A 23,740-nucleotide genomic window follows, 5' to 3' on the forward strand; every position below is an offset into this window, starting at 1 on the left:
CCTTTGTGGTTGTTAGTCGTTTTTAAAAGTGTTTGTTTAGCATTGAGCCCTAATGGACACTGAAATAACACTGATAAGGTTAATGCTCATATATCTCATAATGTTTACATATACTGTATACATTTATACACTCACCTAAAGGATTATTAGGAACACCATACTAATACTGTGTTTGACCCCCTTTCGCCTTCAGAACTGCCTTAATTCTACGTGGCATTGATTCAACAAGGTGCTGAAAGCATTCTTTAGAAATGTTGGCCCATATTGATAGGATAGCATCTTGCAGTTGATGGAGATTTGTGGGATGCACATCCAGGGCACGAAGCTCCCGTTCCACCACATCCCAAAGATGCTCTATTGGGTTGAGATCTGGTGACTGTGGGGGCCATTTTAGTACAGTGAACTCATTGTCATGTTCAAGAAACCAATTTGAAATGATTCGAGCTTTGTGACATGGTGCATTATCCTGCTGGAAGTAGCCATCAGAGGATGGGTACATGGTTGTCATAAAGGGATGGACATGGTCAGAAACAATGCTCAGGTAGGCCGTGGCATTTAAACGATGCCCAATTGGCACTAAGGGGCCTAAAGTGTGCCAAGAAAACATCCCCCACACCATTACACCACCACCACCAGCCTGCACAGTGGTAACAAGGCATGATGGATCCATGTTCTCATTCTGTTTACTCCAAATTCTGACTCTACCATATGAATGTCTCAACAGAAATCGAGACTCATCAGACCAGGCAACATTTTTCCAGTCTTCAACTGTCCAATTTTGGTGCGCTCGTGCAAATTGTAGCCTCTTTTTCCTATTTGTAGTGGAGATGAGTGGTACCCGGTGTGGGGTCTTCTGCTGTTGTAGCCCATCCGCCTCAAGGTTGTGCGTGTTGTGGCTTCACAAATGCTTTGCTGCATACCTCGGTTGTAACGAGTGGTTATTTCAGTCAAAGTTGCTCTTCTATCAGCTTGAATCAGTCGGCCCATTCTCCTCTGACCTCTAGCATCAACAAGGCATTTTCGCCCACAGGACTGCCGCATACTGGATGTTTTTCCCTTTTCACACCATTCTTTGTAAACCCTAGAAATGGTTGTGCGTGAAAATCCCAGTAACTGAGCAGATTGTGAAATACTCAGACCGGCCCGTCTGGCACCAACAACCATGCCACGCTCAAAATTGCTTAAATCACCTTTCTTTCCCATTCTGACATTCAGTTTGGAGTTCAGGAGATTGTCTTGACCAGGACCACACCCCTAAATGCATTGAAGCAACTGCCATGTGATTGGTTGATTAGATAATTGCATTAATGAGAAATTGAACAGGTGTTCCTAATAATCCTTTAGGTGAGTGTATACACTATATTAGCCAAAAGTATTGGGACACCCCTCCAAATAATTGAATTCAGGTGTTCCAATCACTTCCATGGCCACAGTTGTATAAAATCAAGCACCTAGCATGCAGACTGCTTCTACAAACATTTGTGAAAGAATGGGTGGCTCTCAGGAGCTCAGTGAATTAAAGCGTGGTACCGTGATAGGTTGCCACCTATGCAATAAGTCCATTCGAGAAATTTCCTCACTAATAAATATTCCACGGCCAACTGTTAGAGGTATTATAACAAAGTGGAAGCAATTGGGAACAACAGCAACTCAGCCACGAAGTGGTAGGCCACGTAAAATCTCAGAGCGGAGTCAGCGCATGCTGAGGCGCACAGTGCGCAGAAGTCGCCAACTTTCTGCAGAGTCAATAGCTACAGACCTCCAAACTTTGTGTGGCCTTCATATTAGCTCAAGAACAGTGCGTAGAGAGCTTCATGGAATGAGTTTCCATGGCCGAGCAGCTGCATCCAAGCCTTACATCACCAAGTGCAATGCAAAGCGTCGGATGCAGTGGTGTAAAGCACGCCACCACTGGAGCAGTGGAGACGTGTTCTCTGGAGTGATGAATCACGCTTCTCTGTCTGGCAATCTGATGGATGAATCTGGGTTTGGCGGTTGCCAGGAGAACGGTACTTGCCTGACTGCATTGTGCCAAGTGTAAAGTTTGGTGGAGGGGGGATTATGGTGTGGGGTTGTTTTTCAGCGGTTGGGCTTGGGCCCCTCAGTTCCAGTGAAAGGATCTCTTAATGCTTTGTGGGAACAGTTTGGGGATGGTCCCTTCCTGTTCCAACATGACTGCGCACCAGTGCACACAGCAAGGTCCATAAAGACATGGATGAGCGAGTTTGGTGTGGAGGCACAGAGTCCTGACCTCAACCCGATAGAACACCTTTGGGATGAATTAGAGTGGAGACTTTGAGCCAGGCCTTCTCGTCCAATATCAGTGCCTGACCTCACAAATGCGCTTCTAGAAGAATGGTCAAAAATTCCCATAAAAACACTCCTAAACCTTCTGGACAGCCTTCCCAGAAGAGTTGAAGCTGTTACAGCTGCAAAGGGTGGGCCAACACCATATTAAACCCTTCGGATTGAGAATGGGATGTCATTAAAGTTCATGTGCATGTAAAGGCAGACGTCCCAAAACTTTTGACAATAGTGTATGTATATATTTCTTTTTTTATGTGGAAATTGAATCCCTTGCATGCTCCACAAAAGCTAAATCACTCAAACTCAAAGGTACATACACCTCATGACATTTTTCGCACCTATTTTAATGGTGTCTATTTGCACAGCCAATCATACCAACAGACTGCTTTCTCATCAAAGCTTTAGTTATAAATCCCCACTGACATTCTGTCTTGTGTGGCGGCAAAAGCGAGAGGTGATGTAGTTGTCAAGGACTGGATTAAATCCAACCTATCCGACCCCAAGCCAAAAATAATCACCTAAAGATTATGTAACGCTAAACTGATCTGTGCTAAAACCATAGAGATCTGAACACTAAACCGATTGAGATTTTGACTTGGAATGTGTGTAAAATTAGATCACAGAATTAATGAATACCACTATGAGGTATATAAAACTGGATTCGAAATCTCCAATACCTATGCTGTACAAAATCTTAAAAAAAAATTATATTCGTTTTAAATATATTTTACATTTTGTATCTTACATAACAATGTTTCATCAGATGTTTAAAATCACTCTTATTTATTCATATCACCTGTACACCTCTTCAGCACATTGCATTATCCCTTGCACAGGTCGCATGTGTAAATATTTTTTTTTTTTCTCAACCTATGCATTTTTATATTTTATTCTTTCATTTTTAATCATAAAATGATATTTGTACCCAGGTTTAAATTAGATTTTGACTTGTGGACAATACAATTTTGAGAGACTCGTCTCAGGGTATGATATGCCTATTAAATATTAAAATAATAATTTTAAAAAGTTTTTTTTTTTTAAGTGTAAAATTTGAAAAGAGATATTGTTTAAAGGCAATAAAACAGTTATATTTATGTATGAAGAATATGTCCTATTTACACTTGATCAAAGCTCTCTTTTCCTCTGTGTGTGTGTGTTGTGTAAGGGGATAGAATATACAGTTTGTACAGTATAAAAATCATTATGTTTATTGAATAAATGTCCCCATAAAACATGAAAATGAAACATGAAAACACAAAAACGTGTGTGTGTCTGTCTGTCTTTCTCTCACTCTGTTCTGTTTGTTGGTATTCATGTCCATGCACACACAACCGCACAGAAGCTTTTCAGCTGTTCCAAATGTAGCTGTGGGACATTTCAGGAAAGAGGACCGTAAGCTAGTGTTTTGGCAGAGTCTGGAGTTGCTGCTTTTCAACTCATTTGACTTTCTGACTATATGTAACATGAGTAGGACCATGTATTTATGTGAAGATGGTTGGTAGTTAAACTTTTCACGGCTCCGAGGTTGTTATTAAAACAGTCATCGTAATGCTTTGACTGTAAAGCATGAAGAATCAGACTATAAAAAAAGAGTCTGATAACCACAGTAGGTCTAACAAATCACAATTTTTCTCAGTCGCTTTGTTACATTTCTCAAATTATCCGTAACAAGTAAGTTCATTTCTTTAAACAATTCATACAAACAGAAACCACACAATGGACTTGCTCAAAATCCTTAGCAGTTCATCTCTCAAAAGGAAGTAAAGTATTCATATCAATGAACATATCAGTGCCATCAAAATGACAAGTTCTTGTGTCATTGTTCACAAACAAGATGACAAAAAAGCCACACATTCAATAACAGTGTACAGTATTTTCAGCTATGATTTTGATGAAAATGATTGAAAATGCACAAGACTGCACTTTTTCTAAATGGCATATATCAATTTTAACAGTACAAATTGACACTGTAAATGGGATATTGATTGCAAGAGACTGAACATGATTCACAGTTACACTGCTGGTCTGTCAACAAATTACAGTACAATGTTATTGCGATATAAAGTATGTATTGGCCTATGTATAGGCTATGTGTGTTTGTGTGATATCATATGTATCTATTTAAAGTGTATTAACTATACTGTAAAATGCAAGTATAATATAGGCCTACTACTATATAAGTGTAAAAATGCTACTGTAATATCATGGAAGCATTAAAGCATATACAGTGCATGTTGATGAATGAATGAATGAATGGTTTTGTGATCTTCAATCCGTTATTTTTAATAAAAATCACCCTCTGCGCCACATGGTTCATTTATTGACATAGGCTATTGTCTGTACAGTTGTTGGGCCGTTATATGCTCTGCACAATTTGAGAGAAGACACTGTAGTTGCTACAAACTACTTTGACTTGGCTTGACTCACCTAGATATGGTTTCCAATTCCCTCTAAACTAAAGCCATCTCCAGTGCGCGTGCACAGAGACTCTGCCGGCCATCAGACAGAAGTGGAACGCGCAGCGGGAGGCGCAGGTCAGACAAACACTCAGCTCATCCTGAGCTCTCTAGACCGCAGGGATTTTTACCATGATGCCATCAGAAGGAAACGGGGAATAAACGCATGCGTTGGAATATATGATTTTCTTTTTCTTTTTTATGTGTCCCGGGCTATTTTTTCTCTCAAAATTATATTTTTAATGTCGAGGAATAGAGAACATTCCAAACAAATATACTTTTCTCACACTTAATCGGTCCTTCCCTTCACTTTCCCTCTCGTTATTAATCAAAATCATCCCGCGTAAAGGACTGATGGACATGTGGTGGAAAGTAGGGCTCGTGCTGGTGATGTGCTGGGGTCTCACGAGCAGTGAAGCCCGGGAGGAGCACCTTGATTCGTCTCCGCGCACCGCGATGTTCAGAGCGCCGTTGGACTTTGGCTTCGTGCCGTCGGTGGTGTACGAAACGCACGCGTATTATGAACCGGGTCCCATCGGTGTTCTTTTCCACATGGTCCACGCGTTTCTGTTCGTGGTTCAACCCAACCCTTTCCCCAAAGGTGAGATGCACATCAGCTCTGAGAACGCGCAAAAGTTTTCTACATTCTTGTGCGTGTATCAGATTCGCATGGCAAACTTCCACATACTGTATATTTACAAAGTGTTCTAGATTTTAGAAAGATTAATATAGCAGATGCCTGCTTAGTCAGTATCAGATGGAAGTCTTAGGCATCATATGGCAAGCCGATTTGGTAAAATGTTACCAAAGATACTAGGCTATATAGTTAGGTTTAAGGAATAAGTGTTTAATTATCCCTGTAGTATCTTTGGTAACATTTTATTTTAAGTCATTGTTACAGTAATTACACAAGCAAGTACTGAGTAATGTTAAGTAACAACGTACTTACTATAGGGTTAGTTTGGTTTAGGGTTGGTTGCTTGTAATTATGCATAATTTACTGTAGTTAGACTACTACAGTAAGTAGGGTAGGCCTACAACAGGGCTAAAGGCACACCTTAAGAAAAATATGCTTTTCGCTATTCCCATATGATTGCAGAATTATTATTATTTTTTTTTTATTTAATATTGATGTAGCAACATATTTTGTGTGAAAATAAATCATAAAAGTGGTTTGTAGTTCGCACTGCATCGGATCGCACTGCATCATAATGCTGCCTTTCCACTGCACACGACAAACGTTGGACCGGAAGTAATTTATTTCCAACGGAGAGTAGTTCGGGAGCTGCATGGAGTTCCAATCATATGCGAATGCGGAACATTTTGGATCCGATTTGAGCTTCGGATGAGTTGAAATGTTTTAACTTTTGCGGCTAGACCGTATGCGACCAGCTGACCGGATGTGATGTATTCTAATCAAAACTATGAGCGCTAAGTTAGAATTACCAATATTTTAACACTTTAACTTTATTCTGTAGACACTTTTTAAAATAAAATAAAATGGAGGTTATTAATGATTATGGCAGAAATAAGTGTTTTATATTAAATCAATATTTATGTTGATTAGCTCTGTAAAATCTACTATGTTTTTATTGTAGATGTATTGAGGGTCATTTGTTTTATGTGGATATATCCATACATGCATTTCTTTCATTCAAATTATTCAATTTACCATGGTGAATAAGCCATGGTAACGGTTGCTTCACGACCAATTTTAAAGTTCCGTGCGACTGCTGCTAGGGGGCGAAATGCAACGATTGTATGCGAATGTCCTGTGCAGTGGAAAGGCGCCTTAACAGGGGTGAATCGTATCGCATCACATTAGTAGCTGCTTCTTATGTATCTTAATGTATTGTATCGTAGGTTATGCATCGAGATGCGTATCGCATTGGCCTCAGTTATGGAGATGCACATCCCTACCTTTAGTCCCGACAGCAGGGGCCCCTCAGAATCAACTTTGCGTTGCTGCCCACGATCACGTCAAAGATCAGCCAAATTTCCATGTGGATCATCAAATGCGGTTGTTAAAGGGGTGGTATAATGCCCTTTTCACAAGATGTAAAATAAGTCTCTGATGTCCCCAGAGTGTGTATATTAAGTGTTAGCTCAAAATACCCCACAGATATTTTTATATAGCTTGTTAAAATTGTCACTTTTTGAGGGTGAGCAAAAACACTGTTTTTGTGTCGTCCCTTTATATGCAAATTAGCTGCTGCTCCAGGCACAGAGGGCGGAGGTTCATCTGCTTGTGTCCTTTTACCTCACACAGACATGCACTGAAAATTTAGAATGTAGAATGCAACAGGACATTTCTGAATGGTTAATTGATGAATTTATGTAGCTTATGTGTAGTTATCTTTTAGTCATTGATTAGAATATTCTGTCATGATAATCTATAAATCGCGTTCCCGGGGGCAGGGTTTATGTAAATTTTAGGGTTAGTGATGTCACTAACCCAGGAGGAATGTCCTGTAGTCCCTACCAGCCATTTGTTGTAGTCCTTAAAAAGCAATTTCTTTAAAAGAAAATATCTCCCTTTTCTTTGAACTTTGAGCGTTGTAAATTTGCAGATGTTGTTTATGCTCAAACAGCAACATTACACACTAACTAAAGTTAGAAAAGTGAAATCATAATCAACCACCCCTTTAAGAAAAGTGCTGAGCTGAATTTGTGTGCCTTCTAGTGGTTTCAAAGAGAATAAAGTCAAATGCTCCTTATATCCCGCCTTTTGCCCCGTTGTACCCTATATGTGTAACAAGGACACTGCAAAGTAGTGTTATAGTGTTGCCAATTAAATCTAATAGTGGCTAGTATGTTTTTACACATGCTTTTCATTAGATACCAAGAAGGCCTACTTATTCCAGCAGTGATTATGTATTCAATTAGTCACTGCTTAATTCCTTGCTACTAATCATTATCCCAGCAGTATATTATTCCATTGTTCCTGGTAACAGCTGACTAATAAATGACTAATATTATTTCTTATTTGATAATAGCATATTTGTAGATTAGATATGAGACATTAGTATCTGCCCCAGTTGTTACCTGTAACACACTGTCACAGTGACTAATTGAATAGATGCTGATTGCTATTGGAATAAGTACAAGAATTAATTGTAGAGATGGCCACAAATACTCATAATCAAGCATGACATTATTATTTAATTCAAAATTCAGTATCAATGTTAGAGTGTAATGCTGAGTGGCACCTTGGAGCCCTATTCATCAGACAGCATTTACACTGCAAATGATGAGGATTAGTCAGGGGAAATAGTTCTCAACACGTTGAAGAGCTGCACACATACACATGTAGCACGTTCTTCCTGAATGGGCCAGAACACAGAGTCTTTAGACAGGGTCTTTAACTATTTTTAACCTGATAAACAATGGGTGGTGGTGATTTCGGTCAAGCCAGTCCCAGTTAAGATAATTACAGTAATCTGTAGGAAGAGCAAAGAGACATGCAGTGAGAAAACATGATGCCTTATGTTTTGATTTTTCCAGGGCAATAAAAACTATTAATATGCAATAACAGGGAGGTGAAATTGTCTGATTTACACAGACACATATTTTGAGATGATCTGCACTACTAACATAAAAACCGATAGGGGTGAATTTGAAGGAATAAATGTTAAAACAGCTTGCCATAAATATATTTATTGAAATAACCTGTTTGAGATAATAATAATAAATAATTTGTCCTGTTATGCCTGGATGCGCTCAGTGATCTGTTCATGAATCATCATCATCATCGTCCTTTTGCTATCTGAACCTGCAGAACCTATGGATATATTGGTATGGATATGAAAAGATTGCGCTGGTTTGTTACTGTACTGTTAGTACGCTGGAGAAAGGGAGTCTGACCACTATAATAGCTCTGGAGAGTTCATTAATGTACAGATTTCCAGGTGTAATTCAAAAAGTGATATTTTATCGGTGAATTAATGAGGAGTGCATAGAGATTGGAATTGTGTGCAACACACTGTACCATTGTATAACTGTTACATCAAAGTGTATTGTGACACCAGGGTTAGCTGACATGTTTTTGAAAGCCTATAGACTGTTTAATGGCAGGTTTCACTGTAACAACTTACTCCATATCATCATGTGACAACATGCCCCACTAGTGGCTTCAATGAAGTGTCTTTTTTCCTAGGCAGTAACGCTCAGTAAATATATATATTTTTTATTTATTTAGAAATTTACTACAGAAAATACATTTAAAAAATAACCTTACTCTGAGATATATTTACTGGAGTAAAAAGTGTGACAAATAGCCCCTGTGTGTTTAAGGTCAGGCTGTTGGCAGGTGGATTTCATTGTGAGGTCAGCATGTTGAGCACTGAGGAGCGCTTGAGTAGAATAGGATTGCACAGTTAAGTCCCTGCAGCCTAACTAATTAGCCAATCTGCTCTATGAGTCACCTGCCCAATCAGGTAAGCTGATAATCTGAGTGCCATATGCTCAAAAGGTATATGCAATGTAAATACCTGCTCCTGACAAAACATGCAAGTGAACAACCCTCAAACAACCCCAAAATAACAATTTTGTAACATTTCTAATTTTAACCCACCACATTCTTAAAAATAGGACATTTTAAGAAATGTGATGCCATTTTTAACTTGTAAACGTGGATGTGGATTTACAGACATAAATAGATCAAAACCAAGCCACTGACAGATACTTTGCTAAAGCATTCTTTGCAGATTTGTAACTCCTGATCTTATAGAAAGGTTCTTCTGATGTAGAATTGAGCCCGGATTACTGGATTAAACAGCAGTAACATTGAGCACATGGTTCAGGTTAAAGGGCACTATATTTCTCCATTCTGTCTGTCTGCAACTCATTTTCCTGATAAGTCACAGCTCACAGGTTTGAACACAGATGGAGCATTTTGTCTGTGAAGGAATAGGTGGGTTTATGCTTAATAAACATAATACAGTTTAATCTACCGCATTCATGCTACTGTATCTGAGGAATGGACAGATGAAGGATATGAGGGATATGAATATACTGTACACAGTCTGAGTCTGTGGTTTAATCCGGGGACTCCCTCCGTCTCAGACCAGATAAAGCTTAATATCACTGATCACTGGATTTAAAAATCTGCACTGTAACTGAAGGACAGGGAGATAAACACCCAGATATGACCCACTTATACTGGCACTGTCTGTGTGTGTGAAGCACTATTATTAACTAACTTCGTTCATTTAATGTTTTTGAGTAGCTTGTTGTATCTGTGAGAAAAGGAGGGTAGGAAGTGAGAGTGCGTAATGGGGGTTGGGGGATAAGGGTTTGGTAGAATAAGGGAGAAAACGGGAAAGAAAGCATTAGAGAGGGAGAGGGACCACTTAACTGCCAAACTGCACGACCACTGTAAGAGGATTAACCATCTGCCATTATAACCAGTGATACCCTTTCTTGTTCACTCCAGGATTTCTCTCATTCTCTCACTCTCTTTTATATAGTTTGAGATAAAGAGTTGTTATATTTCACACACATATCTGCCTTATAATTCTATAGTATATAATATTCTCAACCAACACATGGACCCCTAAAATTCAAATGCTTGATTTTCATGGTAACACTGTGTATAATATAATATAAGAGGTAATATAATTAAAAAGCTACAGAGAACAAATTAAACACATTTAAAAAATAACAATTTGTAATATACTAAATATACAAAAACTGTATATTCTGATTTGTTCACAGAGTTATGCCTGAAATATTCAACTCTTACTGTTTTTGGATGTAAATATATTTTATTTTGTTAATAATAATTGATTCCTGTGATGGCAAAGCTGGATTTTCAGCATCATTACTCCAGTGTTCACACTCAGTGTCATGTTATCTCTCAAAAATCATTCTAATATGCTGATTTGCTACTCAAGAAACATTTATTATTATAATCAATGTTGAAAACAATTGTGCAGTTTAATATTTGTCTGGAACATTTTTTACAGATTTTTTTATGAATAGAAATGGCAAAAGAACAGCATTTATTTACATATAAATTGTTGTATTATTAAGATCTGTACTGTCACTTTTGATCAATTTAATGAATCCTTGCTGCATAAAAGTATTGAAAAAGTCTAATACATAAAAGTCTTACTGACCCCCAAACTTTTTAATGGTAATATTGTATCTACAGTCTTTTACAGAGACTGTTGGGTCTTTCAGTTTAGTCTTACCCTCCCTTAAACAATAAAATGTAACATTGAGAAAAAACTGTAGTTGGTCAGACTTCTTCAAAGTGGACAGTTCTTCACTACAATAAACTAGTTAGTGAGGCTCAAATAGCCTATAAGTTCAGCCAACTTTAACACAGATATTGCCTGTTTGTAATCTTACATGTGCTTACATGCATAACTTAAACTATCAGGATAGACCTATTGGGTCAATTCATTAAATAGTGGAGTGAATTCTGTTTCGTAATGATGTTATATTGTTTTGGCTGTGACCTAGTAAAGCAGTGCTGTTAGTGTTTTAAAGCGCAGTCTTGGCCATGGCGTTATATTTTGGATCATGTTCTGTTGATCTCCCTGCAAGGTGTCATGCCAGAAAAAAAAAGACCTGCTTAATTTAGTACAACTGTAAAGAAGCTTATGCTTTTATGCAAAGGTGTTTTAGGGTTAAGTGTTTGTTTATGTTTGTGCATGAGCATTACAGTGGGCAGTTCACTTCTGCAGTACTTTGCAGAATCGCCACTATGGGAAGAGACATTTAATAAAGGATTTATTAACATTTACATTCACTCATTATATCATTAGATACATTAATATAGGTTATTTTTGTGTGTGTGCATATACATGCTAGAAAGAGTATTGGAAATATTGTGTATTACTCATTATATTAGTGTATACTACAGTATGGTATTCCATATACTAGTATTCTATGGTCATGATGTTTGCTAAACTCTCTGAACCTAAACTTTCTGCATGTATATATTTTCATTAAGATATTATTTAGTATGTTTATAATTATCAGATCATTATCCTCAATTAATTCATTAAATCATTCATTCAATTGGCTGTTTATTTTATTTTTAATTTTTAAATTTATTTAAAATGATTTTATAAAGATACTTAATGTCGTAATGAAAACATACAAATCCACAACGTTTTTTGGTGAGGTATAAGGTTCAAAGAGGTATATTTAATTTTGTGTGAGTTCTCCACTATTGCTATCAGTTTCACCCTCACCTGAAAGAGGTGAGGTAAAGGCTATGTTTAGTTCAGATCAGGTAAAACGTGATAGATGAGACTGTGTACTGTAGTTTCTTGTAGTTTAAAAAAATAAGTTTAAATTTAAAAATATTCCATTAAAAAAACTACCATTTTCAATTTAATAAAATTTGTGGTGACTTTAAGTAAAGTGCTTTTTTCACCAAGGTCTACGTACAATACTTAAGTGTGTGTGTGTGTGTAAAAGACTAATAATAGCAATCATGTACAGTAGAGTATAACCTAGATGGGAGACCTCCTGGGAAAATGTCTCAGGTTATGCATGTAATCATGGTTCCCTGAGAATAGGGAATGAGACACTGTGTCCCCTTGGGGTCGCTATGGGGGAATGCCTTAGGCGTGACCGGTGTCTGAAGTGGAAATCTAAACACGACAATGAACTTGACATTGGCAGGCGGCAGCCCATGACATAACAACAGGTGAGGCCGAGAGTATAAAAGGGCACCTGCGCAATACGTCATCCACTTTTTGTCTGAAGGAGACGTGTGGAGGAATGCCAGAAGCATGGCAAGGGGACGCAGAGTCTCGTTCCCTATTCTCAGGGAACCATAGTTACATGCATAACCTGAGACGTTCCCTTTCGAAAGGGAACTCGCGCTGCATCCCTTTGGGCTCTCTATGGGGAACGGAATACCCACGCTGCCATGCTGAAGGGATGAGTTCCCTATTGGCTGAGCTAAGTCAAAGGACTCAAAGGAGTCTTCATCCCTATGGTCAACACCAGCAGTCATAGACTGGAGCTTCTCAAGAACGGAGGCTTAAACCGGAAGCCTAACTACGTTCATATTCAAGCCAGCGTCTCAAGAGAGCCTAACGCTCAGAACCTCTATAGGCAGCCCTGAAGAGTGGAGGCCTCAATAAGAGGCCTACGACAGTAACTCCAGGGCAGTACAGAGAAAGCTCAGAAAGGAGCTAAACTCAGTCTGGCTGGCCCGTGAAGCTCTGCAGAGTGGAGGCATCATTATGATGACTTTCATAACGAGAGGAGGTCTAGCAACAGTAGCTTGAACTAATAGCAACAGATCAATTACAGTTTTTTTTCCAATTGCTTACACACTAAAATGACATGCACAACACAATTATTGTCTCCAAAAGTCTAAACACATTTTCTGCTTTACACACATTTTGCAATTCAAAATGGCACTTTTTAAATGCACTGAACATGGATAAGACACAACAATCTGACATAAAGTCACATGTTTGCCATTTCAAAACACTGCCATTCAAAATTACACTACATGAGCTAATTGGCCAATACATGTGCCACCTGGCCAAACACCTCAATGGTTAATTGTTAACACTTTCAGTTTACTGTTTTTTGTGAGCATATTTTTGTTCAGTCCAATGTAAATATATATGTTGGTTATATATATATGTTCAATGTTGGTTAGACAAAAATCTGGTAATATGAATGAAGTATGTGCCATTTCAGTTTGATTTTGATAATGCTATATGTAGTTTTAGTTGCAGTGCTTCATTTTGCAGGATATATTAGGTATTTTGCAGTTTGGGTGTGTGGTTTTGTGAATTGTGTCAAGTATTTTGATCAAACCAGCCTAGTTTGCAAAATTTTGTGTTAGCAATTGGAAATAACTATAAAGAACAAATATCTACTTGTTTCTCAGAATTCAACTTTCAACAGCAAACATTGTACTAAATCTTACTTGCTTTCTCACAACTGTTACACCTGTGAAAGTAATATGCACAGGGCAGCAGAACTTCCTTTTGCTTTGAAACAATCCAACTCCATGAAAATGAGAGTTTTTGAAGGTTTCTCGAATTTCCAGTTAGTAACCATCACATTTTATTTTGTTCTGCTAAATTTGTTGTTACAGATCTCATTGTTACGGTGGTCCAGCAGAACATGGGAGGAATCAAGGGGGATGATTACAAGAAGGTGTGTGTTTGGTTCCGCTAATTATTTATGTGCTTATATAATGGACACACTGTATAGGCCTATAATACAATAAAAAAAACATAACATATTGCATATAATAGATTATATGGGAGCACATGTTCCAATATCAGTTCCTTTTTTCTTTCTCTTCGCCATGCACACTGATGATGTCTCTTCAACTCTACGGCAATGCAGCCAGAGAATGTTGTGTTCCTACTACAGGTACTGTTTAAAAATGACAATTCTAGTGACTTGTTCATGTCCAAGTTCATGTCAAGTTACGGATATTTATAAAGAAATATATAAAGTGATAAAATATTGCATTAATCAATTAACAAATAATTTGTTCCTGACCCACATATAAAATACCATTGTAGCAATTCAAGCTTTGTTATCTTCATTTGGGGGATTTACTCAGCGAATATTAAGATTGATTGCAATTAAATGCTCTCCTCTCCTCTCCTCTCCTCTCCTCTCCTCTCCTCTCCTCTCCTCTCCTCTCCTCTCCTCTCCTCTCCTCTCCTCTCCTCTCCTCTCCTCTCCTCTCCTCTCCTCTCCTCTCCTCTCCTCTCCTCTCCTCTCCTCTCCTCTCCTCTCCAGGCTATCTACTATGAGCTCGGCTTCATAGTCCTGACAGTACTGGGAGTGTTGTTTGTGCTGTTCATGCCGATAGTGGGACTGTGTTTCTGCGTGTGCCGATGCTGTGAGAACTGTGGGGGTGAGATGCATCAGAGACAGAAGAAGAACGGCGACTGCTTACGAGGCTTCTACATGGCCACGCTCATCGCTACCTCTGTCTTCCTCGCGTGAGTCTTCCTCACCTTCACAGAGTGTTTGTGACTCTATAACTATTCCACATGCTTCTAAAAGTGACTTGTTAACACTTTATTTTACAGTGCCATTGTTACATATGTTGCATGTAGTAATAACTATAGTATAAATGATGCATAGTTACATTCAACTAACCCTAAACCAAACCAAATCCAAACACTATAGTAAGTACATGTTAATATTACTATTGTAGTAAATATGTAGAATTACAGTGCAACAAAGACACCATATAATAAAGTGTAACTGTGACTTGTTATGCATCATGTTATAATGAAAGTGTCTAGTTTTGAATTTGTACAAATTATATTTTGGTCTTTTTGATATAATTAGCACGGTCCAATAATCAGTGCCAGTTAACAGTAGTGGTACTTCCCCTTGTGTCAGTTGGACAGCATTGTCAGTGGATAATTATGGATAATAGATTTTTTTGTACAATATATAAAACAAATGTTCTCACTGAATGACAGTTTTTCTGAATTGCTAAAACCACATTCACAGAACCTCTGACTCTTCTGGCAAAATCAAACAATTGCCTAAAAACCATTTTATCTGTGCTCAAAATTACACAATGCTCTCAAGAGCATACACACAGTGAGTCAAAATTATAAACACTACAGATCATTTGTTAGACACTACATCAAAAAATGGAGAACACAGAATCCAAAACATGCAGTTACAAAAAAAAAAGTATTGTAAAAAAGTAAACAAATTTTGCAATTATGTAAAAAAAATAGTAATGACAACTTACAGTAGTAAGGTGAGTAAATTGTATACTGTATCCACTGCAAGTATAGTATTATATTGAATACTGAATAGTAGGCCTATCGAATGTCTGTATATTTACCACTTGCATACTGTGAAAATACAGTGACCCAACTGCAAAAGCCAAAAATGTTACAGTAAAAAACTCTAAATGAAAAGCATGTTACAGTAAAGTACACTCCGAAGAGTTGTGCAACTTCAAAATCAAGGTCAGTGAGAGAGATTTTATTCTGCTTCAGCATCGTGTCTTTATGTTGGGTCCGGCCGGAGGAGTTTATTCATATCTCAGACAATGTCATGTCTGCAGGCAAAGGGAAAAACCCTAAAGCAGATCCAGGCTTGACAACATCCTCCACACCTGCTCTTCCTCGTCCTCATCCTCTTCCTGCTTGTTCACCTCCTCTTACTCATCCTCTATCTTCTCTTCCTCTTATATTGTTTCCATCCTTTGTTGGTATCAACATTCAGTGCAACATTTTGAGTAAATGTCGGGACTCTGAACTGACTTGTATTATGCACAGTTGGTTTGGTCACGTCATTAGAAATAAGTGTGAACAATTTTGAGTCGTTGTGTGTAAACAATGACAACTGTGTTGCAGTTGTTTAACTTTCGCCTACCTGTGTTTAGCGTTTTGAAACATAAGTGCATCACAGTGCAAAATGTGTTTTAGTGAGTGAGAATGTGTTAAGAGTTTTGAAAAAAAGAGTGCATGAGATTTGCAAACAGTGTTTTAACTGAGAGTGATTTATTCTGCAAATTGGTTTAGACTATTGAGAATTTGGTTCAGAGAATGGGGTTTAGTGTTTTAGCAATTCAGAAAAACTGTAATAATTAAATATGATCAAAGTCCCTTTTAGGCAAGCCATCTTTGAAACGCCTCTCAGGCAGCTATTTCAGTCATGCAAGTGCAGCTTCTATCTCTTTGAATGGGGAAACATCAAATTCTACAAAGCTGTGTACAAATCTGACAACAGGTGTCTCATAAATTTTGTTTCTAAATGATCAAATAATGACAAAAAAATAGAATTTTTCTGGCTGGACTAGCAAATGCGCATATGCAGTCATAAACACACGTCTCAGAATGCTGAGTATTTCTATAGAAACCGGAGCTTCTAACGGCAGCTGCAGTGGCACTATGACTTAATTGGGGATTGGCTTTTTTACTTAGAAGGCGGGACTTATTCTGCCATATTGCGCGTTGCACTTTCTCCCATTCATAGTAATACGAGTGTCTTTGCATATCTAAAGTTTTTGATATTATGTATACATCAAATTCCGAGACATCTTATTAATTTGACATATGACTTTTTGCATGCTTTTATAACAGAAAAGTACACATATTTAAATGCAGGGTTAGTCCCAAAATCTGGAACAAAAATGGCAGACTTCGCATACAGGGTCTTGTACTAGCCAAACAATAGCATTGCTGTGGAGTAACTATTTATATATATATATATATATATATATATTAGGGCTGCCCTCGACTAAAGATTTCTCTAGTCGACTAGTAGTCATTCATTTAAGCCATTAGTAGACTAATCGCGCGTTTATATTAATAAGCCATTAATCATAATTATGCGCCTGATTGCCTATATAAAATACATATAGCCTAATCTGCGCACAAATTCAAACATAAAGCTTGCCACAGCACACCGGCAAACGTAATGATTATGAATGTGTCGTGAAAAAATCAGAATGAGACTGTCTAAACATTTTAAGAATTTATTGGTAATGTTTTCTGTGTTTTCGGCTGCAGAGATTAAGTCAACGATGCTGACTCGTCATCTCCGCAGTAGTGGACGCGCCTATATATGCACGTTTCATACGGATTACATAATCGGAGAATATTCATGTTCATTCAAATGTAAAAATCTCAAGCTTTAGATAGATATATTTCTCATGTCTGTAAGGCAAGTTTACGCTTTGTTTCAGTTAATTTATGTGATGCACTCAAGTTCAAGACCGAATTGACAGAAAGCGCCATTATTTTACAAAAACACAAAGTTTTGTGAGTTTACAAAAATAAAAGTAGACCCTTTACAGAGTTTGCATTACTTTTATTAGTCTAGCAGGAGAAATAGGTTCCCATGTACCCGTTTGGCATTTTTTTGTAACCTGTTTTTTTAGGACCCTAATGGTGTCTAGTTAAGAATTTTTTATGTTGCCGAGGTCAACTAATGTCCCATGGGGTTCGTTTGGCGGCCATCTTGAAGTGATGTCAGCGCAAGGGGCGAAAAATGCAGATCTTCATATCTTGTGAACCACACCACACAACATACAAAGACAAATTAACCCACTTTTTCATATAATTCTGACACCAGGAGTCAAGTGGAAATGTCCTTGACATGGTACAACCACTCTTTATTGGTGAAAAACAGGCAAATAACACATTTTAGCCTCATAACGATGTAACTTTTGCTATTTTGTTTTTGCAATAGTCTCCTGCATTAGTCCTGTTTGTCATAGACCCATGAATCGTGCGGATTATTGAGGAGAGGTATGATATATCTTTGATAAGCAATCGGGCATACAATGTTCACCCCGTGGGAAAAAAATCCCATAGACTTAACATTGCAACGGATTTTGGCGAGTCATAGCTCTGAGCGAGGATTTTGTTGAAACATATGGAGATAGACCACATTTGAAGAGGCTGGCAGGCTCTGTGAGAACATATCTCACAATGGGGTGTAAGTTCTACTCCTGGGGGGCAAGAGCTGCCCAAAGTTGCACCATAGACATTCTATGGTGAAGGGACGGCCCATGAAACAGGGATTGCGCATACGTGTTTATCCTACTATGTAACTTGCATAGGAATTTTGTATTGAACATAACTCTGGATCACAGTGTCATAGAGACAGGGGTGGTCTCTCAGGATCACCATGAAGCTATCAAGCCACGCCCTAGAAACCATTTAGAGCACCCTAGCAACAAGTTCCATAGACTTCCACTGAAAGAGGTCAAAGGGATATCTTTGGATAGAAGTGTTATAGAAACATGAGGGTGGGCTCATTTGTCTCGGGGCAGTAAACAGCCAATCACAAATCACCTTCAACATTTCCTAGCCATACCCTAGCAACCATTGTTGAGGACCCTAGCAACCCAAACCCAAAGAGGGATATCTTCAAATCCGAATGTCATAGAGGGATTGCAGTTGGTTTATATCATTCAAACTGACAAGCAGCCTTTGGAGTATCATCATTGGCAGCTATCAAGCCACTCCCTAGTCAGGTCAAGTCAAGTCATCTTCATTTATATAGCGCTTTTAACAATGTAGATTGTTTCAAAGCAGCTTTACAGAGATAAACGTATAATTTAAGGTAACAGAGATTGTTTTGGCTTTATAGCGGTTCTTTAATAAAGTTATTTTCCAGCTAAAGTTAGTTTTGATTGATTCGCTTCCGTCACAACGATCATTTGTTAATGAGGGTTAAATTACGGGCCACTAAGACGACACCATTCTCTCTACACAGACTTTAAACGCGAACCTGTGATAAACGCTGATGGTGTTCACATGCGCATTAAGAATTGGTTCTATAGTTATGTGCGTTTGAATATATGTGCGCAGGTTTGTAATTCCCTACACACCAAGCCTAAACAAAGTACTGGTCTTTTCTTATAAATTTTGATACAGAATTTTATTTTATTTTGTCACTTCAAACGACTCACAAAACGAATTTTCCCGTCAACGCTTTATCTGTAGAGTGGTAAAGGGATCCTCCATAGGGAGAGACTAGTTGGCACTTCAGCACTGCGTTGTCATCGGGTCCAGGCGAAGGTCCTTCGTCAGATCTGGATACGGCCTGGATCCGGCAGGCTGTGGGAAAACCTCGGGATAAACAAAGACACTAAAATTAGCGTAGATGCCATTCTTCTTATGATGTAACGAGTACATCAGGATTTATGGGAAGTGTTCCCGGTTCCAGCTGACCTAATCTATGCAGCCTAACATTGAATTATAGAAGTCTATAATGTATTATGTGTATGCTAGGTCAAAGAGATGTGTCTTTAATCTAGCTTTGAACTGACAGAGTGTGTCTGCTTCCCGGACAATGGTAGGAAGACTGTTCCAAAGTTTTGGTGCTAAATAGGAAAAGGATCTACCGCCAGCAGTCGATTTTGATATTCTAGGTATTATTAACTGGCCGGAATTTTGAGATCGCAATAGACGTGAAGGACTATAATGCGTTAAGAGCTCGCTCAAGTACTGCGGAGCTAAACCATTTAGTGCTTTGTAAGTAATCAGCAATATTTAAAAATGTATGCGATGTTTAATAGGCAGCCAATGTAGTGTTGACAGAACCGGGCTAATATGATCATACTTCCTGGTTCTGGTAAGAACTCGAGCTGCTGCGTTTTGAACTAGCTGTAGTTTGTTTATTAAGCGTGCAGGGCAACCACCCAGTAGAGCATTACAATAATCTAGCCTTGAGGTCATGAACGCATTAACTAATTGTTCCGCATTTGTCAATGAGAGCATATGGCGTAATTTAGATATATTTTTAAGATGGAAAAATGCGGTTTTATAGATACTAGACACGTGACTTTCAAATGAAAGATTGGTATCAAATAGCACACCCAGGTTCCTAACCGACGACGAAGACTTGACAGAGCAGCCATCAAGTGTTAGACAGTATTCTAGATTATTACGTCTGGAAGTTTTTTGTCCAATAATTAGAATCTCTGTTTTTTCAGAATTTAGAAGTAGGAAATTACTAGTCATCCAATTTTTTATATCAGCTATGCATTCCATTAGTTTTGTGAATTTGTAAGTTTCGTTAGGTTTTGAAGAAATATACAGCTGAGTATCGGCCCGGGTGTGCTCGTTGTACCACGGCGTTGGACTAATTTCTTTAATCTTCTTTAAGTGCAACGGAGCAACTGTGTCTAAAGTGCTGGAAAAGAGAGAGTTAAAAGTTTCTGTTGCAATATCGAGTTTTTCTAAGCTATCCGGGAAGCTGAGATAATGAAACTGATTAGGAAGATTATTGATAAAGCAATCTTTAGTGGCAGAAGTGATAGGTCTAACATATTTATAACACGGAGTCGGCTTTTGCAGCCTTGGCTAAATGTAATTTACATGAGACAAGATAATGATCTGAGATGTCATCGCTCTGCTGCAGAATTTCAACGGCATCAACATGATTACGACAATGAGTAGGTCCTGACACGTGTTGTCTAACTCCAATAGAGTTTAAAATGTTTTTAAATGCCAATCCCAATGCATCTTTTTCATTATCTATGTGTATATTAAAATATACACTAGCAAACAAATAGTACCCTAGCAACCGTTTAGCAAGACCTATATCTCTGCACCAGAACAAGACTGGTTGGCTCCTTTGACTAATGCTAGCAAACAGGGCTTTTGAGGACTACAGGACATTAGGACAGGAGGAGGCTGCAGCTGAGGTCGGTCAGAAGTACACCATCAACACCTTCGATCTGGGCATGTGCATGAAGGCTCTGCCACTTGTCTGGAAGTAGAGGGAGAAATACAAGCACCACCTAGTCCTCCCAGGGCAGTTCCCTACTGCCATGAACTACCTCGGCATGATCACTAACCATAAGTGCCATGGTTCAGGCTTGGTTGAGATCGTTCTTGAGGCTCAGCTGGTGTATCTGTATGATCAAAAATGATGGAGTATTTTAAGTTAAATGCAAGTGATGTACTGGCGCCTGTATGTCATGCAGTGAGTGCGTTCTTCACACAAATACTTAGATATGCGCACATTTGTCTAGGTTAGCCGAACATTAGAGCGAGCAGACTTGTAAAGTGCTACTACTTACATGTTTCAAGTGATAAGCCATATTTGAGGTTGTTAATGATAGGCGGATGTTTGGATTTCCTGCCATTAACAAGAACGTAACGTTTGTCACAGCCTGCATGTAGTTTTTTTCTGCGACTAAATGACTAAATTTAGTCCACTAATGGTTAGTCGACTATTAAGGGGCAGCCCTAATATATATATATATATTAGGGCTGGGGGAATTAAGATAATCTTTGCGATTAATTTGAAATGTTTAACGCGTAAAAAAAAAAAAAAAAACGCAATTAACGCAGCACTTTTTTGTTTTTCCCTCGTTCTAATGATTTCTTGTTGGGGCTGCTATTGAAAAGGCCGAAAATATGCAGTCCCGCCCCTCCGTGTTCGGCGATCAGGTTTAATTCTCGCGCAGCTTTCATGAGCGGGTCTTTTCCGCTCCCTGTGTGTGTGTGTGTCGGCGCGCTGCTGCACTCTCTACTCGATATTCCGCTCCGTGTTTGCGCTGCATGTTCTGCTCTGTAGTTAACGGCCCAAACGCTCCAATCATGTAACGATCACGCATTGGAAAAGTAAAGTCCGCTCAAAATCTCAAATAACGTGAAATTTCTCTGTAGTAGACTTCTGTTTGCTGAGCTGGTATAGCCATGCTGGGCAACAATGGTAAAATTACCTGCTCTGATCACATGCTCTGGTAATAATAGCTTTGTAGGACTATATTTTATTTTGATAATTAGTAAAAAAAATTAATAAAAATCTGTTAAATTGATTATGTTGATTGATTATTGAAAAAGAATAATATATTGATATATTGATGTTTAATATTATTTTAATTTAGGGCTATTTTCTGTTCCTTTTTTTTTCCTGTGTTGTTTAATTTAATTAGGTGATTAAGTTTAAATATTGATGATTACAAGCTTGGGGGAAATGCAATTAATTGCAATTAATTACAGCAAATTGTGCAATTAATTAGTTAATTTTTTTTAATCGATTCCCAGCCCTAATATATATATACATATATATATATATTCAGTGTACAGAATATTTACGAAAAATGTTTCAGAACATATGCAGATCGGTAAATAGTGTGTTACTGTCCTTTGACCAGTTTGCGTGCAAATGTGAAGAGTGACTCTGGTAAAGTACATTAGACTTATTTATGTCTAGAAAAAGAATAGAGGTCACAGGTACAGTACATTGAACCACCATCATCCTATCACTGCTCTCTAATAAACACAAGCCGTGCTGCTCCACACTAATCTAGTCAAGGATAGTTAGTGTTTGTGCTTGTGCACTTGTGTTTTGTAATGTATTTTTTTCTGTCAGATTTGGATCCTTAATGATTGTTAAACTGACACTGAAATTTTAGGAAATTACAGAAAATTGGGAAAATTGTCAATTTAGAGGTTTGTTCTAACCATTTGATTTGAACCATTGCCAGAGAGTGTAGTGAACACACCTGCAGTGGTCTAGAATGACACATTCACACATGTGACATTGATAGTCCTGAGTCTGTCCGGAGAGAAAGTCCTCTCTTTATTTCTGTACCCCATCCCCCTCTTTCTTTTTGCCTCTTTTTTCTTTTCTGTTTTTCTTTTTTTTTCTTTTCGTGACAGTGCTGACAGCAGTTGCTTGGGTCACAATGGGCGTTTGTAAGGCATAGACTGTACTATGAAGGTGTGTGTGTGTCTTGATGGACTTTCAATGACTTACTGAGAGGTTTGCAGTAATTGTGCTGGACGAGGCCTGGGAGCAGAGATCATGATTGTGCAAATCTGCTCTGTTTCTTTCTTCACTCTTTTCTTTTTCTCTCTCTATGGCTTCCTTTGTTGAATCACATTTCCCCTTTATTAAATCTTTTTTTTTTTTACTGAGACAGGAGTGAGACAGAGAGACAGTGAAAGAGGAAACGAGAGATTGGGGGAACAGGGAAGGAGGTTTGTCTGGCAATAATCTGTAATCAGATGCCACGATTTAATATGTATCTGCACCACTCAATTAGTAAAGTGTTATCTGCAGTATGTGGATACGTATGAGCTCCAGTGAATGTGTGCATGTGCATTTTATAATATATATTTAAACAATGTATTTTAACAATTAATTATTATTGTTATTTATTTATTCATTCATAAAGAAGTCTTTTATTTTTGAAAGAAGTCTTTATGCTTACCAAGGCTGTTTATTTGATCAAAAATACAGTAAAACAGTAATATTGTAAATATAATTACAGTTTAAAAGAACTGTTTTCTATTTTAATATAGCTTCAGTGTCTCATGATCCTTCAGAAATCATTCTAACATGATGGTTTGCTGCTTAAGAAACATAGATTTTTTTATGGAAACCATGATAATTTTTTGTCAGGATTCTTTGATGAACCACATTTATTTGAAATATTTTTTGGAACAATCTTTACAATAACTTTTAATCAATTTAATGCAATATTCTGAATAAAAAAAAAAATCTGACACTGATTTTACAAT

The 23,740-nt window shown here is 38.0% G+C and overlaps 1 protein-coding gene across 10 annotated transcripts in view; it reads left to right on the forward strand.

The window, feature by feature from the left end:
* The first annotated feature begins 4,779 nt into the window (after positions 1-4,779).
* Positions 4,780-23,740, forward strand: part of prom1b (prominin 1 b) — a 41,371-nt gene continuing 22,410 nt past the window's right edge. For 9 of the 10 annotated variants that reach the window (XM_084401849.1, XM_084401850.1, XM_084401851.1 and 6 more), the window contains exons 1-4: positions 4,801-5,364; positions 13,846-13,907; positions 14,103-14,129; positions 14,508-14,713. In XM_084401849.1, coding sequence (XP_084257975.1) covers positions 5,118-5,364; positions 13,846-13,907; positions 14,103-14,129; positions 14,508-14,713 — 542 coding nt within the window. In that variant the 5' untranslated portion in view covers positions 4,801-5,117. Of the gene's footprint in view, positions 5,365-13,845; positions 13,908-14,102; positions 14,130-14,507; positions 14,714-23,740 lie in introns of all 10 variants that reach the window. The other variant, XM_084401852.1, reaches the window with a different exon arrangement.

The sequence above is a fragment of the Rutilus rutilus genome (genome assembly GCF_951802725.1).
Source record: "Rutilus rutilus genome assembly, chromosome: 2".
Lineage (NCBI taxonomy): Eukaryota > Metazoa > Chordata > Actinopteri > Cypriniformes > Leuciscidae > Rutilus > Rutilus rutilus.